Source organism: Abrus precatorius, unplaced genomic scaffold (assembly GCF_003935025.1).
Source record: "Abrus precatorius isolate BTA unplaced genomic scaffold, Abrus_2018 Scaffold3, whole genome shotgun sequence".
NCBI lineage: Eukaryota > Viridiplantae > Streptophyta > Magnoliopsida > Fabales > Fabaceae > Abrus > Abrus precatorius.
In genome coordinates, this window is record NW_020874373.1 from 9,964,354 (window position 1) to 9,979,509 (window position 15,156).

Below are 15,156 nucleotides of genomic sequence, written 5' to 3' on the forward strand. Positions count from 1 at the left end.
TTCTAACTATATCTCACACTCAAAAAACCACACTATGCATACTTAATTATTGCAGCTCTATTTGAAGATTCTATTGTAGTAATGTATTTCAAATTACTTAGATAATTGTATTTTATTTATTAAAATTATTAAAATTTATATATATGTTTTATCATATCATCATAGTGTCTGTATTATTTATTTATTTTAAATTTTTAAAAAAAATATTTTAAGTAAGTGCGCATATATATTATTTTTTAATTTTTTGTAGTAAAAAATTTTATTTTTAACATTAAGCTATTTTCTAAAATTAACATATCTAAATCTCTAATAATAACATGATTAATTAAGATATTGTCGCTTTTTTATTACGTCGTATAGGCCCTTTCACGACCGATAAATAAACTGCTCCATGGTCTACTATAGACAAATAAAGCACAGTCAGTATTTAAATAGGTTAAATCAAAGTTATAAACTGTAAATTATAGATTTCTTAATAATATTATTTTATTCGCACAAAAAAAGTTATATACTGCAAGCTGGATCATGAATATTTCAATGTCCGCATGCAGATCATGAATAATAATAATAATAATAAACGCAATATACATATTTAAATCTTATTAGTTTATTAAAACAAACTTTTAAAATGTGCAGATACTTTACACTTAAATTTTTATTAAAGTCATATATATTATGAATATCGGTCAAAATCGCGAGATCGTTAATTTTTGGCACAATAATAGCAACTTTTGTACACGTGACTTGTATTTTGATGAGGATGACAATTACGATGAAAGATATATAATAAATGTGTATTTGATTTAATTTATTTTTTAAAACTTTGAAATAATTTATAAAAAATAATTAATTACTTGTTATAGCCTGAGTCATTCTTAAACAAGCACAAAGTATAGTTAGTAAATAATAACTTGGGATAATTTGTAACTTTGAAATATACACAATTAGATGAGTTTTATATATGATCTATTTTCTTTCCTGTTTGTTTAATTTGTATATTTATTTCACATTTGCATGAATGAAAAAAGGAATTAACAATGGGCAGGGAAATAATGGAGTCGGTGTTAGCTTAGTTTGGAAGTTTCCAACCATTGGTCGCCATCGATAAAAGTTATGTTGAGGAATGCCAAAGCTTGTGTATCATTTAATCTTTGTACATAAGATGCCCTCATGCTTGTATCAGCCCCAGGCCCCGAGCATTTGTATTCTCCATAGAAAACAGTCCTGCATGCATTGTATATTATTACTCTTCTTGTTTAATCATATAACTCAAAATAACATTTGTAGTATTACTTTTTTTTATATAATTTCGAAATTATACTTTTATTTCTTAAGAGATGAATGGATATATATGCATTGTACTTAATCTAATATGATATAAATAATTCTTTACTGGTAAAATTAACAATTATGAATGAGTGATCTAAGCTTCATTACGAATTTTAGAGTCACAGAAAGCAATTTTGAGGGGGGTGGGAAAAGATAAATTTTATTATTTATTATTAAATTATTATAGAACTTGAGAAGATGAAAGATAAAATTTAAAACGTTATTACATTATCGACTTTATAATTTTATTTTATCTGCTTTTATTTCATCTTTATAGGCTACAGAGTTTGAGGTTGAAAACTAGTCAATGATAATGCAGATTAGATTCAATATTTTTAATTAAGAGAAAAATATCTCTAATAAAATTAATTAAATTGCAACAAATATTGTTTCATATAAGAGAAAAACGTAATTTTTATTTTTATTTTTGTTAAAAGGATAGCATATATTAAGCTTCATGGTATAATTAGTAAACTATTTTTTCTTAAAAATTAAATAATTTAGATTCTTCTAACAGAAAAGAGTGAATAATCAATATTTTTAAATTAATAATTTTCTAATGATAAAGACTTTGGCATCTAAAAGATGTTCAAATAATAGAAAATCAATAATTTTAACACATGTGTACTACTCATAAGTCATAATTCATAATCCATTTAAAGGTATGCATAAACAATTTAATTAAGTATTTATTTAAGAAGTATTATTACATAAGAGATTATAATATGGATCTGATCATAAAAATTATTAAAATAAAAATTTAAAATTATTTTGATAAATTATATCGTGAAAGTCATTAAAATGAGTTTAAAATGTTATAAATTATTTTTTTATTCATTCTTTAAAAAGTAACCTAAATTAACAGAGACACGGCAAAACCTATAAAATCTTACCCATGCGAATTATTAGTATCAAAACAGATTTCAGTGTTTCGATTTTATTTTGAACTTTTTTTCATCAAAGATTAATTTTTGTATGCTGTTTTTTTTTTTTTAAGGTAGTGTTTAAAGTTGGTACATCACAAACACTTCTAATAAAAAACTAACAAAGGTGAGAAATCGGCTTGAGATGTGCCGAACCTCCCATCTGTATGTTTTTGTGTTCGACAATTCTACCACAGATAATATTAGCGGATAGATGCATGATCACGTTACCTCTGGTTCCTTAAAAAAAACAAGTGATAAGAAGTTGATTTTGAGGAAAAATTTCTTTTCAATGTGATATTAAAAATATATGAGAAGTTTGTTTTACCATAATCAAACTTCTCACCTACATAGAGATAGGGTGAATTTATTTTAAGTGACTGTTGACATGTTTTAAATAAAAAGGCAAAACAACTCACGCAAATCTTCTATTTTCTCAGCTATGTTACTTGAAAAAAAAAAAATAAGTTGAGTTTGTTTGTTTGATTAATGTGAAAATTTTACACAGCATATTTCAGCAATCGAGAAAGAAAATAAAGCATTTATATTTTAAAAGAAGTTGATGCCTACAAAAAAGCGTGAGGATAAGGCACAAGTTTGAATCTACATAAGTTGGATTTTGAATGGAGAGATTGTACACTTACTGATCTCTTGAAGGGTCGTTGAAATCATTCCAACCTTCAGGGGCAATGATATCTGACATAATTGTGAAGGCAAAAACAACACGGGAATAAGGTCTCCATGCTCGACCCAACCATATTCTCCCGTTTCCTCCTATTGTACTGTTCACAAATGTGAATCCTGTGTTTTCATCCGTTGAAGCTCTACCATGAGCTGTAACAGCGCCATTTATGCTCTTTTGTCCCGCTGGTACGGGATTCGCTATGGAAACTAGTTGACAATTCTGTACATACCAAGCGTACCGTGATTCCCATTTTAGCTATAATTTTATGAGTATGCTTAAAACATTGGTAAAACAGCAATATCACTTTTACATCTCTTACAATTCATTGACAAATCTTAGTTTTAATTTTATTCTTAACTTTATAATGTTGATTTTTATTGCTTTAGTTATTAAGATAAATCTTTAATTTTAATTAAAAATACTTATCATACTGTATATATATTTTTCAATAATTAGCTCCCTTTTGACATATACCATGTTGTTTGTATCTTGTATTAACATAATACAAAAATAAAAAAGAAATAAACTTCAACATTTCAACTTGAGAAAAGTAATTAAAATTTCTTCTTTCTCTTATGCATGTGACATGTATACGTAGGTAATAAGAACATTAGTTGAGATATTCCAAGATGGATAGGGTACCTCATAGAGTGACCTTGCATTGCCGAATATGAAGTCAATGGAGCCTTGGATATAGCAGTCTTTGAAGTAATGGCGACCCTTATCATCATGAAGGGTGTCTTGGGCTCCAAAGAATCCACAACCCCTAAATTCGCTTTGATCTCCCGAAATTCTAATGGCTACTGCTTGTGCACCAACAGCCCCAGGACTTGGAATTGGTGCTAAATTCTATTCCAAGTACAAAGTTGTTAGCGTTATTGTGTCAATGTCATATAACCTTTTATTTCAATTTTCTTTCATCTAGACATACAAATAAAGTTTATTCACCATGAAGCTTATATTCTTAGCAATGAAGTTGGAGGCGAAAACTTGTACAGAGCCACTAGAAAATGTGCCATTTGCGGACAATGCAGTATCATTCCATGCAATTGCAGTTGAAGTATAACCTTGTCCTTGAAATGTAATGTTGGGTTTGGTTTTGGGAACCATAACTTTCTCACTGTCCAAAATAAATGGCATGATATGATTGATAGCCAAATATTATTATCTTGGTTCTATTATTTGAACTGCTAAAGTTTGGCACTGCATGGGATGTCATTTACAATTATCTTTATCTTTCACATGCTTTTATCTTTTTTTTATTACATGCATCTCAAAAATACATCTTATGACACACAAGAACACCTAAAGATGTCTCAATATGACCAAAAATCATTGTTTTTAATTTTTAACTAGAAAAGCTATTTTTTCAAGAAAAAAATTTGTTTTCAAACATGTCTCAAGTCCAAAAAACAAAATGGAGAAAGCTTAAAAGGAGTCATGATAAATGATGAAGACCACTTACTAGTAGATGCCACTATTTATCCATATTATGGTTCTTTTTAAGCTAAAATCAGGAATTGCATTCACAGCTGCTTGTACTATGGTGAAATTACAGCACCCTTTTCGATCAAGACAAAGATAAAAAGTGGTATTGGTATCAGGAGGTGGAATGCCTGGTGGGAAATCATCACAAATAGAATCAGCATTCCCACTATGTTAGTCTCACATCGGTGGGAGCTTCAATTGGGAGGACCCATCTTCCTTATAAATATAGGCTTGTGGTCCCCTTTATCATCCATCCCAAAATCTCTTATTCTTCTCCTTTTTTTCTCTTATGATCTACCTTGTGCATTTATACATGGTAGAAGTAATAGTCTCCTATTTTAAGGAATGAATTTTGATAGAGAAGGAGTAGTGTAATTTTTTTTTGCTTTTGTGATAATTTTATATTGTCTTTATTGGCTTTTATTTTTTTATCTCTTAATTTAGTTGTGAGTTATTATACTAGTACTCTGATCCTAATAGTGGTATTAGAGCTTCTAGGTTGTTTATATTATTCCGCTGTAGTGTACATTGGTATAGTGTTAGAGGAAATTCTTAGTATGCTCTGTGGTTACAGTATAATCTGATCTGCCACATCAGAAAAAAATTATTCTTGTTACTAGGTATACAATTTTGGTAGTGTAAAAGTACATATTTAGTGTGTACTTATTCACAGCCTATCATTATTATTGTTCCAGTAAGTAGTACTATTCACAGTGAAAGTTACATAAGTCGGTATAATTAAGAGAGAAATTATGGCAGCAAAATATGAGATAGAGAAATTTCATGGGAGTAATTTCTCCTTGTGGAAATTGAAGATAAGAGCAATTTTGAGGAAAGACAATTGTCTTGATGCAATTGAAGGCAGACTTGCAGATATTTCAGAAGAAAAATGGAGAGAAATGGATAACAATGTTGTTGCCAATTTGCACTTAACATTGGCAGATTCAGTGTTATCCAGTGTTGCAGAGAAGAAGACTGCAAAGGAGATTTGGGACACAATGATCAAGTTGTACGAGGTCAAATCACTTCACACTAGAATATTCTTAAAGAGGAAACTCTACACTCTTCGAATGAGTGAGTCCACATCAGTAACAGACCACATCAATACGCTATTTGCTCAGCTTATAGCCGCATATTTTAACATTGTAGAAAATGAACGTGCGGAGCTTCTACTCCAAAGTTTACCAGATTCATATGATCAACTCATCATCAATATAACAAACAACAACATTATCGATCGTCTATCCTTTGATGATGTTGTTGGAGCAGTTCTTGAAGAAGAATCCAGGCGAAAGAATAAGGAAGATAGATTGGAAAATTCTAAACAAGCAGAAGCATTGACGATGATGAGAGGAAGATCAATGGAACGTAGTTCCAGTGGGAGTCAGAATCATGGTAGATCAAAATCTCAGAGAAAGAAGAACCTCAAATATTACAACTGTGACAAGAGAGGGCACGTGAAGAAAGATTGTTGGAACAAGAAGAGTGAAGGAGGGAAGAATACTAAAGCATCAACCTCTCAAGGTTGTATTGCAAGTACCTCAGATGATGGTGAAATTTTATATAGTGAAGCAGTAATAAATTCTAGAGGTGGAAAACAACTCCATGAATGTTGGATATTGTATTTAGGTGCAACCTGGCACATGAGTCCATGTCGAGACTGGTTTTACAATTATGAACCTATCTCGGGAGGATCCGTGTTCATGGGAAATGATCATGCCCTAAAAATTGTTGGAATTGGTACTATAAAATTGAAAATGCATGATGGTATTGTTCGTACAATTCAAGGAGTACGACATGTGAAGGGCTTGAAAAAGAATCTATTGTCCGTTGGGCAATTGGATGATCTCAATTGCAAAATCCACATTGAAGGTGGAATCTTAAAAGTGGTTAAAGGCAACTTGGTGGTGATGAAAGCAGAAAAGATCACAACTAATTTATACATGCTTTTGGGAGATACGTTGCAAGAAGCAGATGCATCAGTTGCAATTAGTCAAGAAAAAGAAACAATGATGTGACATCGTAGACTTGGTCATATGTCAGAACGAGGCCTGAAAATTCTAGTAGAACATAATCTTTTATCAGGGCTCAAAATGGTAACCTTACCATTTTGTGAGCACTGTGTAACAAGTAAGTAACATAGATTGAAGTTTGCCAAAGTGACTATAAGAAGCAGACACAAACTGGACTTGATTCATTCTGATGTATGGAAATCACCAGAAGTATCTATTGGAGGAGCAAAATATTTTGTATCATTCATTGATGATCACTCAAGGAGATTGTGGGTGTACCCAATCAAGAAGAAGTCACATGTGTTTCCAGTGTTCAAGGAATTCAAAACACTAGTAGAACTTGAAACTGGGAAAAGAATTAAGTGCTTAAGGACAAACAATGGAGGAGAATATGTAGATGGTGATTTTCTGGCATTTTGCAAGCAAGAAGGTATTTTAAAGCAATTCACAGTACCTTATACACCTCAGCAGAATGGTGTAGCAGAGCGGATGAACGGAACTCTTCTAGAAAGAACAAGAGCTATGCTAAGAACAACAGGAGTGGCCAAATCTTTCTGGGCAGAAGCAGTGAAAACTGCCTGTTACGTGATAAACCGATTACCATCAACAACAATTGGTTTGAAGACACCAATGGAGGTATGGAATTGAAGGCCACCTAATTATTCTTCATTACATGTGTTTGGATGTCCTGTGTACGTGATGTATAATTCCCGAAAAAGAACAAAATTGGATCCAAAATCTAGGAAATGTATATTCTTGGGTTATGCTTACAATGTTAAGGAGTATTGCTTGTGGGATCCCACTGCCTGCAAGGTTGTTAGCAGAGATGTAGTATTTGTAGAAAATGAACTGCAAAAGGAGCAGAAAAATGACAGTACTACCAAAGACACTATTTCAGTAGTGATAGAAAGGAAGTCTAAAGAAAATGACACCTCTGAAGCAGAACAAGAGCACGGAGAACAAGAACCAAATGATACCAATGATGGAGAAGCTCAACAAACAAGACGTGAGATAAGGAGACCATCTTAGCAATCAGACTATGTTATGACAAGCCATGATGCATTTTGTCTTCTAAATGAAAAGGGTGAACCATCAACCTTTCATGAGGCTTTAAGGAGTTCAGATGCTTCATTATGGATGACAGCAATGCAGGAAGAAATTGAGGCATTACATAAAAACAAGACATGGGAACTTGTTGAACTTCCAAAAGATCGAAAAGCCATTGGTTGTAAATGGGTCTACAAAATCAAACGAGATGGTAATAATCAAGTGGAGTGGTATCGTGCAAGATTAGTGGTTAAAGGATATGCTCAGAAAGAAGGCATTGATTTTAATGAGATATTCTCTCCAGTAGTCTGATTAACCACAATCAGAATTGTTCTGACAATGTGCGCTGCATTGGATTTACATCTTGAGTAACTTGATGTGAAGACTGCTTTTCTCCATGGAGAACTTGAAGAGGAGATATATATGCTCCAACCAGAAGGTTTTAAAAAACAAGGAAAAGAGAACTTAGTTTGCAGGTTGACCAAATTTCTGTACGATCTAAAACAGGCGCCGAGATGTTGGTACAAGAGATTTGATTCCTTCATTATTAGCCTTGGTTACAACAGACTAAAATCTGACCATTGTACGTATTACAATAGGTTTGATGAAAATGATTTCATCATTTTGTTGTTGTATGTGGATGACATGTTGGTGGTAGGCCCCAATAAAGATTAGATCCAAGAATTAAAGGTACAATTGGCTAGGGAGTTTGATATGAAGGATTTGGGATCAGCAAACAAGATTTTAGGGATGCAAATTCATCGAGACATAAAAGATAGGAAGATTTGGCTTTCTCAGAAGAATTATTTACTGAAAGTCTTGCGGCGCTTCAACATGCAAGATTGTAAGCCAATTTCTACCCCACTTCCTGTCAATTACAAATTATCCTCAAGTATGAAACCTAGCAATGAAGCAGAGAGGATAGAAATGTCTTGAGTGTCGTATGCATCAGCAGTGGGAAGTCTTATGTATGTCATGATTTGTACTAGACCAGACATTGCACAAGCAGTGGGAGTAGTCAGTAGGTTTATGGCAGATCCTGGTAGAGAGCATTGAAATATTGCAAAGAGGATCCTTAGATACATAAAAGGAACCTCTAATGTTGCATTATGTTTTGAAGGACCAGAATTTATTGTGAAAGGCTATGTTGATTCAGATTTTGCAAGAGATCTGGATAAAAGGAAATCTACTACTGGTTATGTGTTTACACTTGCTGGAGGGGCAGTAAGCTAGTTATCTAAGTTGTAGACTATTGTGGCTTTGTCTACTACAGAAGTTGAATACATGGCAGCTACTGAGGCATGCAAGGAAGCAATCTGGATTCAAAGGCTATTGGAAGAACTTGGGCATAAACAGCAGACTACTATTGTGTATTGTGATAGTCAAAGTGCTTTGCATATTGCAAAGAATCCAGCCTTTCATTCCAGAACAAAACACATAGGTATACAATACCACTTTGTTCGTGAAGTAGTAGAGGAAGGTAGAGTGGATATGCAAAAGATTCATACCAAAGACAACATAGCAGACATAATGACAAAGCCAGTGAACAATGACAAGTTTACATGGTGTCGATCCTTGTATGGCCTATTAGGAATATAAGCAACATATAATTGTAATGTATTAGGAATGTGTGAAGATATAATTAACTTAATCATAATTTTCAAGTGGGAGAATTGTTAGTCCCACATCGGTGGGAGCTTCAATTGGGAGGACCCCTCTTCCTTATAAATATAGGCTTGTGGTCCCCTTTATCATCCATCCCAAAATCTCTCATTCTTCTCCCTTTCTCTTCTTGTGATCTACCTTGTGCATTTATACATGGTAGAAGTAATAGTCTCCTATTTTGAGGAGTGAATTTTGATAGAGAAGGAGTAGTGTAATTTTTTTTTCTTCTGTGATAATTTTATATTATCTTTATTGGCTTTTATTTTTTTATCTCTTATTTTAATTGTGAGTTATTATACTGGTACTCTGGTAAAGGACAGGTTCGATGTTAATGTTCATAAAACGACCGCTTCGTTATTTTGAAACTATCAGTCAAAAAATATATTTGTTTATAATAATTTTTTATTTAGTTTCATTCATTTGATAATTAAGACGTGAAGAAATTTATTATTGTTGACTAAAAAAACCCTTCAAATTGGTATTTTAATTGCAGTGGAAAATGTTATACCCTAATAAGAATACATTGACATAATAATTAACATAATAATAATACCAAATTATATTTGACAATATTTTGAAGTACTTATAAGGTACATATGTAAATGAATTATAAATCTTAATATTTAGATACCAACGATTATGGCATTACAAAAGCTGATATACAATGTATTAAATTATTTGTTTTTATATTATTATTAAATGAGGAATAATTTCCAACAAATTGTGATGTTAATTTTAAAAACATAAATAAAAATATTAAATTGTGATGTTTATATAATAGTTGGAGAAGGTGTAACACGTAAATTTTAACTTGCCTTTAATATGGCGGCTGATGGCCTCAGTGGGCTGACAGGGCATTGTTTGGAATGCGTAAAGCCAATCATGTGTGCGCCTTATTTGACGAGTCATGATGATTGCAAAGTAAAAATCTTTGTGCCTTATATACAAATAAGTGAAAAAAGTACCAACTTTGCGTCGATACTGTGAAAACTGTGAAGTCCACATTTAAACCTAAGTGCATCAGAAAGGTCTTTTTAGCATGTAAAATAATTATATTATATTAGGAGTTAGGTGAAGTGCATTAACTGACAGACGTTCCATTAAGTTGACAACCTATAATATTTTCAAAGAACCAAAACTTAACAACATATGAAGCGTTGATTAAGAGTGTGAAACAGAATTTACCACAAATACCTATTTCGAACAATTTTCGTTGTAGCAATCAAGCATTAGGAATGACGACACTGCAATATTGGGTGTACATACAAGAAGGAACTGATCTTGACAACAATTCATTCCGGTACCAATTAAAACCTTACCGGGTAAGCATAAATTAATTCATTTTGGGTATTTTGTGTTATATAATTACAACAAAGCCATATATGAAGAACGTAAGATAGTACACATTTATACAAATTATTTATGTTTGAGGTTTTTTAAATGGTTGAAATTGTTGATTTTTTTTTTAAATCCATTATTCAGTAGATGAAATGACACATTATTTGGTTTATATATTTGATAGTTTAGAAAACCATAATTCATTATTTCAAACGTAAAAATTTCTTTTTCTTTGTAGGATGATATAATTATAAATGCTGATTTTTATAAGAAATGGCGTAATGAATTGGTGGACAAGGAGATAAAGCTTAAAGACCCATTGGGGAACATAATCAATGCCACAGTCTATGAAAAACGAAAAATCAGTTTTTTGAAAAATGCAAGAAGGTCGATAGTGCAAATGTATGACTTTGATGGAGTGTTTTTTGTGACTTGTAGTTATGTTGGTGATAAACTTTTTCATATAATAATCACCAACGCTGAAGACGTCGAAATTGAATATAACAAGAATCACAATGTCCAGCCTGCTGCTAGTGTTTCGGTTGAAGTTTCGTATGTGCAGGTTTGGAAACAAAAGTTTCCAATTCTTTTGCTTCTGGTAGGAATGTTCTGGTACACCTCCTTTAAAATCAGATTTTGTTTACATATATTGATTAAATGATTAAATAAGTTTTGCCATCGACTGATTATTATTATTATTGTACGTTTTTTTTTAAACTGACAATTTGGTGTTAAGACACCAACCAAAAAGTATTTGGGTGTAGGCTGGTATAATTTGTGCAAATCAATGAATTTAAAAATTAGAGATGAAATATCATTTTGACAATATGTAGTCCAAGATGAACTCCAAGTGCGTATTCATCGTGCCTGATGTCATTGTGATACTAAAGAGGAACGTTTTATGGTTTTATTTTTTGTTCCTGAATGATTTTTTGTACATGAACAATTACTTTTTTTTTAATTCATCAAGTGCTGCTTTGTGAGATCTTAACAATGGGTTAGTCGCACTTATCAAACGATTTCTCACTTCCAATTTACATGTTTTTATTATTAAACCGCTATTCTAATAATTATTACTATTCATGATTTATGGTATTAATACAGACAAAAAGGAACAAACCTTCAATGTTCAATATTTGAAGTACGTTGACAGAGTACTGATTAAAGTATTGACTTATCCACATGGATGGTTTCTTATATAACGTATCAGACTTCTACTTTTAATTTTTATGTACATGTGTTTTTTTTTTACACTGCATTTTAACTGTTATTGGAAAAATATGTATCGTTCAGTACGTACAAATGGAAGTGTGTTGCAGAACGGGTGTCAATTTGTATAGGATACATTAACATATATTAACTGCACTTGAACAAAATGAAGATTGTTTGTCATTTGCATTACAGTCACAAATTGAGCTAATTTTACATGAGACAAACTATTCATTTGAGTGATATAATTATCCACCTTCATAAATGGTATAATAGTGTATGTATTAGTCGTATAACCCGTTTGTCTGCATTCCGCTCGTAATGACTTTTAGACGTGTAAAATATTTAGACAAAACGTTAGGTTACTTTAAAAGTATTTAATATGTAAAAATGTGTAAAAATTCGTTGTACAATTGATACTCATGATTATAAAATTATGACATTAACAATGAACAATTTTAATTATTATTTCAATGTGATAATTAATTATTGGCCTTTTGTACCATTATTTATTTACAATCACGCGTCTTGTTTGGTAGAATGTGAGCAAACATAATCGACAATGCAATAATAAACATCACTATACCAAGTCCCAATCTGTACACGACTTTTATATAATTGATGGTAACCAAAATTCCAATTATTGGTAACAACACTTGTTTTAACTACCAAGTTGAAAAATTATATAAAAATCTACCTGTTGTTTAATTCTAAAACAAACTTTGCCCAACGTCTTCTAATGTCAAAAATTTGGTCTTTAGGTAATGGATCAGCATCTTCCAATAACTAAATAATTCATGTACATAAGAAAATATAAATAAAAAAATTCATTTCTTTGTTGGTCAATGAAAATAATTAACTACAATATCGTAAAAAGAGCCAAAAAGTTCATTTACCAATTCCCACGAATCTGTTATAGTTGCTGTGATAATAGTGAGCATATGTTTCATCACGTAATATCCACACTCCCAGCTCCCTTGTTGTTTGTGTGACTACAATAAAATTATGACATTATGTGTTTTAAACAGATGATATCAGTAATTCTGTATTGGAACAATGAATTTGACATAGGAGAAAATTCCAATTTATGCACCCGTGGAAAGATCCATGTAGTTTTTCTATTGTTAAAATCGTTGTTGTATTTCAGAAACGTTGCTTGCATACATCTATACAGGATGAAAATAATGCATCTATGTTAGCCAGAAAGTTAATGTTATTGACAATGTGACTTCATGTATATTCATTTACTTATACATCAATAATGGATTTTATCTCTTTTTTGGGTTTACTCCATAACGAGCAGAGGAAAACCACTTCATTTGTTCTGAGACAAAATATGAACAATTGCCAATGGCTCCTACAAAAACAGGTAAGAAGTAATAACCCAATTAATTTTACAATTATATTTGTGTAATATATTGAAGATTTACTTACCCATAATGATAAGGTGCAATGTAGCAACATTTCGTTCCTTCAATCATTGTCGTTTCAATATATTTCTTGATTGATTTCGGCTTGTTCCCTAATGTCTGAATTTGAAGAGGGTCAATGAACCCATACAAATGACTTACCATAGCTGTGGTCGAAAGGTGATGTAAATACCTACAAAATTGGCATATGACCATAAATCACATAATAATAGACACCATTGGTTGTTTGACATAATATTAAACCTTTTCTTCAAATTAAGATAACATTACTTTAACCACACTTGAATGACAGATATGCAAATCATCTCCTCAGTCACTGTAACCTCCATCATGTCCTTTTGTGTCAAGTATAATGGGATTGATGATGAATATCCACTTATCTCAGGTTCCAATTGAATTTGCAAAGGTTGTTTTCCAATCTTCATGGTGAATATACATAAGCGTTCAAGTATATCTTGTTCGGCATGTTGCAAAACATCATCAAATTCCTTTACAATTTCATCGTCACCCTATTAAATATAAGGCAATATTATTTTACATATGCAGTATCAAACATACAATGCCAATGGGTTCAAATTAACATTTATTAATACCTGAGAATGACGCTTTTGTACATCTGTGGGAGAACTTTCTGCTAAAACGTTTGATGGAGGAGCATTGTCCCTACAAACGTCAATTGGCGCATAACTACCTTTTGTACTGACAGAGTCTTCACGTCTAGATAGTTAAGGAACATGTGTTGAAAAATTTGCATTTTCTCGTTGCAAAAGCTGTAACGATGCAAGTTCTTGCCTTATTTCAACTTTCAGTTGTTCTGTAATCTGTTGTCAAATTGCCTCTAATTGGTCGGGTGTAACCACCCGTCTATTTTGCAATGGACCAAAATACTTTTTAATGCCAACACCCCAACCAGCACCACGGACACGATTAGGGTGCTCTAGTCTTCCAATAGCAGTGGACAAAATGTCATGACGTCTATGAGGTGTAAACGTTCCCTGTGAACTTTCCTCCATTAAAAAATCCTACAACATATAATCAGATTTACATGAAAGATTTTTTAATGCAAAAAACATGTTCGATTTATAATACACTGTCTTTCAACCTACGATTTTCTCGGCAACAATGTGACTCTCATCTGTAGTGTATTCTCTAGACTTTCTCAATCGTGCTTTCTTCCACTTCTCATGACAAGTTGGTGGTGATGGATGTGAAGCTATAATAGAAGATTCAGATTCGGTCACAAATTCAGCCAATCTTTCTTTCTCTTCTAAAATTCGTTTCTCAAGTAAGGCATATCCCCCACGCGACATCGTGTGGGGGTAGCAATTATGTGATTGAATTGACTGTCCCAATCTTCTTTTCTTCTATGACATTAACAACATTTGAGGCAATTACCCAATACATTTGATTATGATTTGAAACCCAAAACATTAACCCTAAGTAACATATAACAGTGTTCGCAAACCTGAAAAGAAGGATCAAGTCAACTCTAGACAAACTTATGCCAAGTGTCCTCATCAATAAAATCATATCGTTCGTAGGGGAGATATCTTTCAGCTTTCCAAAAACATATCTTGAAGTCAACTGGGTCTTAAAGGCCCTCCAACGTTCCCCAGCAAATGATAACCACTTCTTTCTCAATTCGTTAGTGTTTGGAATGTCATAAGTTAGCTACAGTTGTGATTACAGTCACCTTAATGTCTAAACCCCTTGTTATTATAAAATCATACTGGTGGAAGGAAATAAAGGTGATATGGACAATATTCATTTACCAAGATAATTTGCCAAATTTGATCCTTCATACGCATGTCTACTGTATCCCAATCCTTTGTGAGTATACTGACCTTCGTACGAGCTAGAAGTGCAACATAACTCTTGAATTGGGTCGCATTAGGTCCCAATGGGTTTCCCATTGAAACGTCGAATTGTATCGGAATCCTTTCCTCAGCTTTACATCTAACAATGATATGTTTTAGTTTAGTTGCACTTTTACCTTTCATCTGCGAAGATGGGCGCATCTACGGTGCAGA

The 15,156-nt window shown here is 32.3% G+C and overlaps 1 protein-coding gene across 1 annotated transcript; it reads right to left on the reverse strand.

Annotated features, from left to right (window-relative positions):
- Positions 1-1,064: 1,064 nt before the first annotated feature.
- LOC113862143 (probable pectinesterase 8) lies at positions 1,065-4,740 on the reverse strand. Its single transcript, XM_027495276.1, has 6 exons — positions 4,724-4,740; positions 4,403-4,591; positions 3,886-4,057; positions 3,580-3,786; positions 2,897-3,156; positions 1,065-1,224 (listed from the first exon to the last, which is right to left on the reverse strand). Exons 1-6 carry the CDS (start codon positions 4,738-4,740, stop codon positions 1,065-1,067), a joined length of 1,005 nt encoding a protein of 334 aa, XP_027351077.1.
- Positions 4,741-15,156: the final 10,416 nt, after the last annotated feature.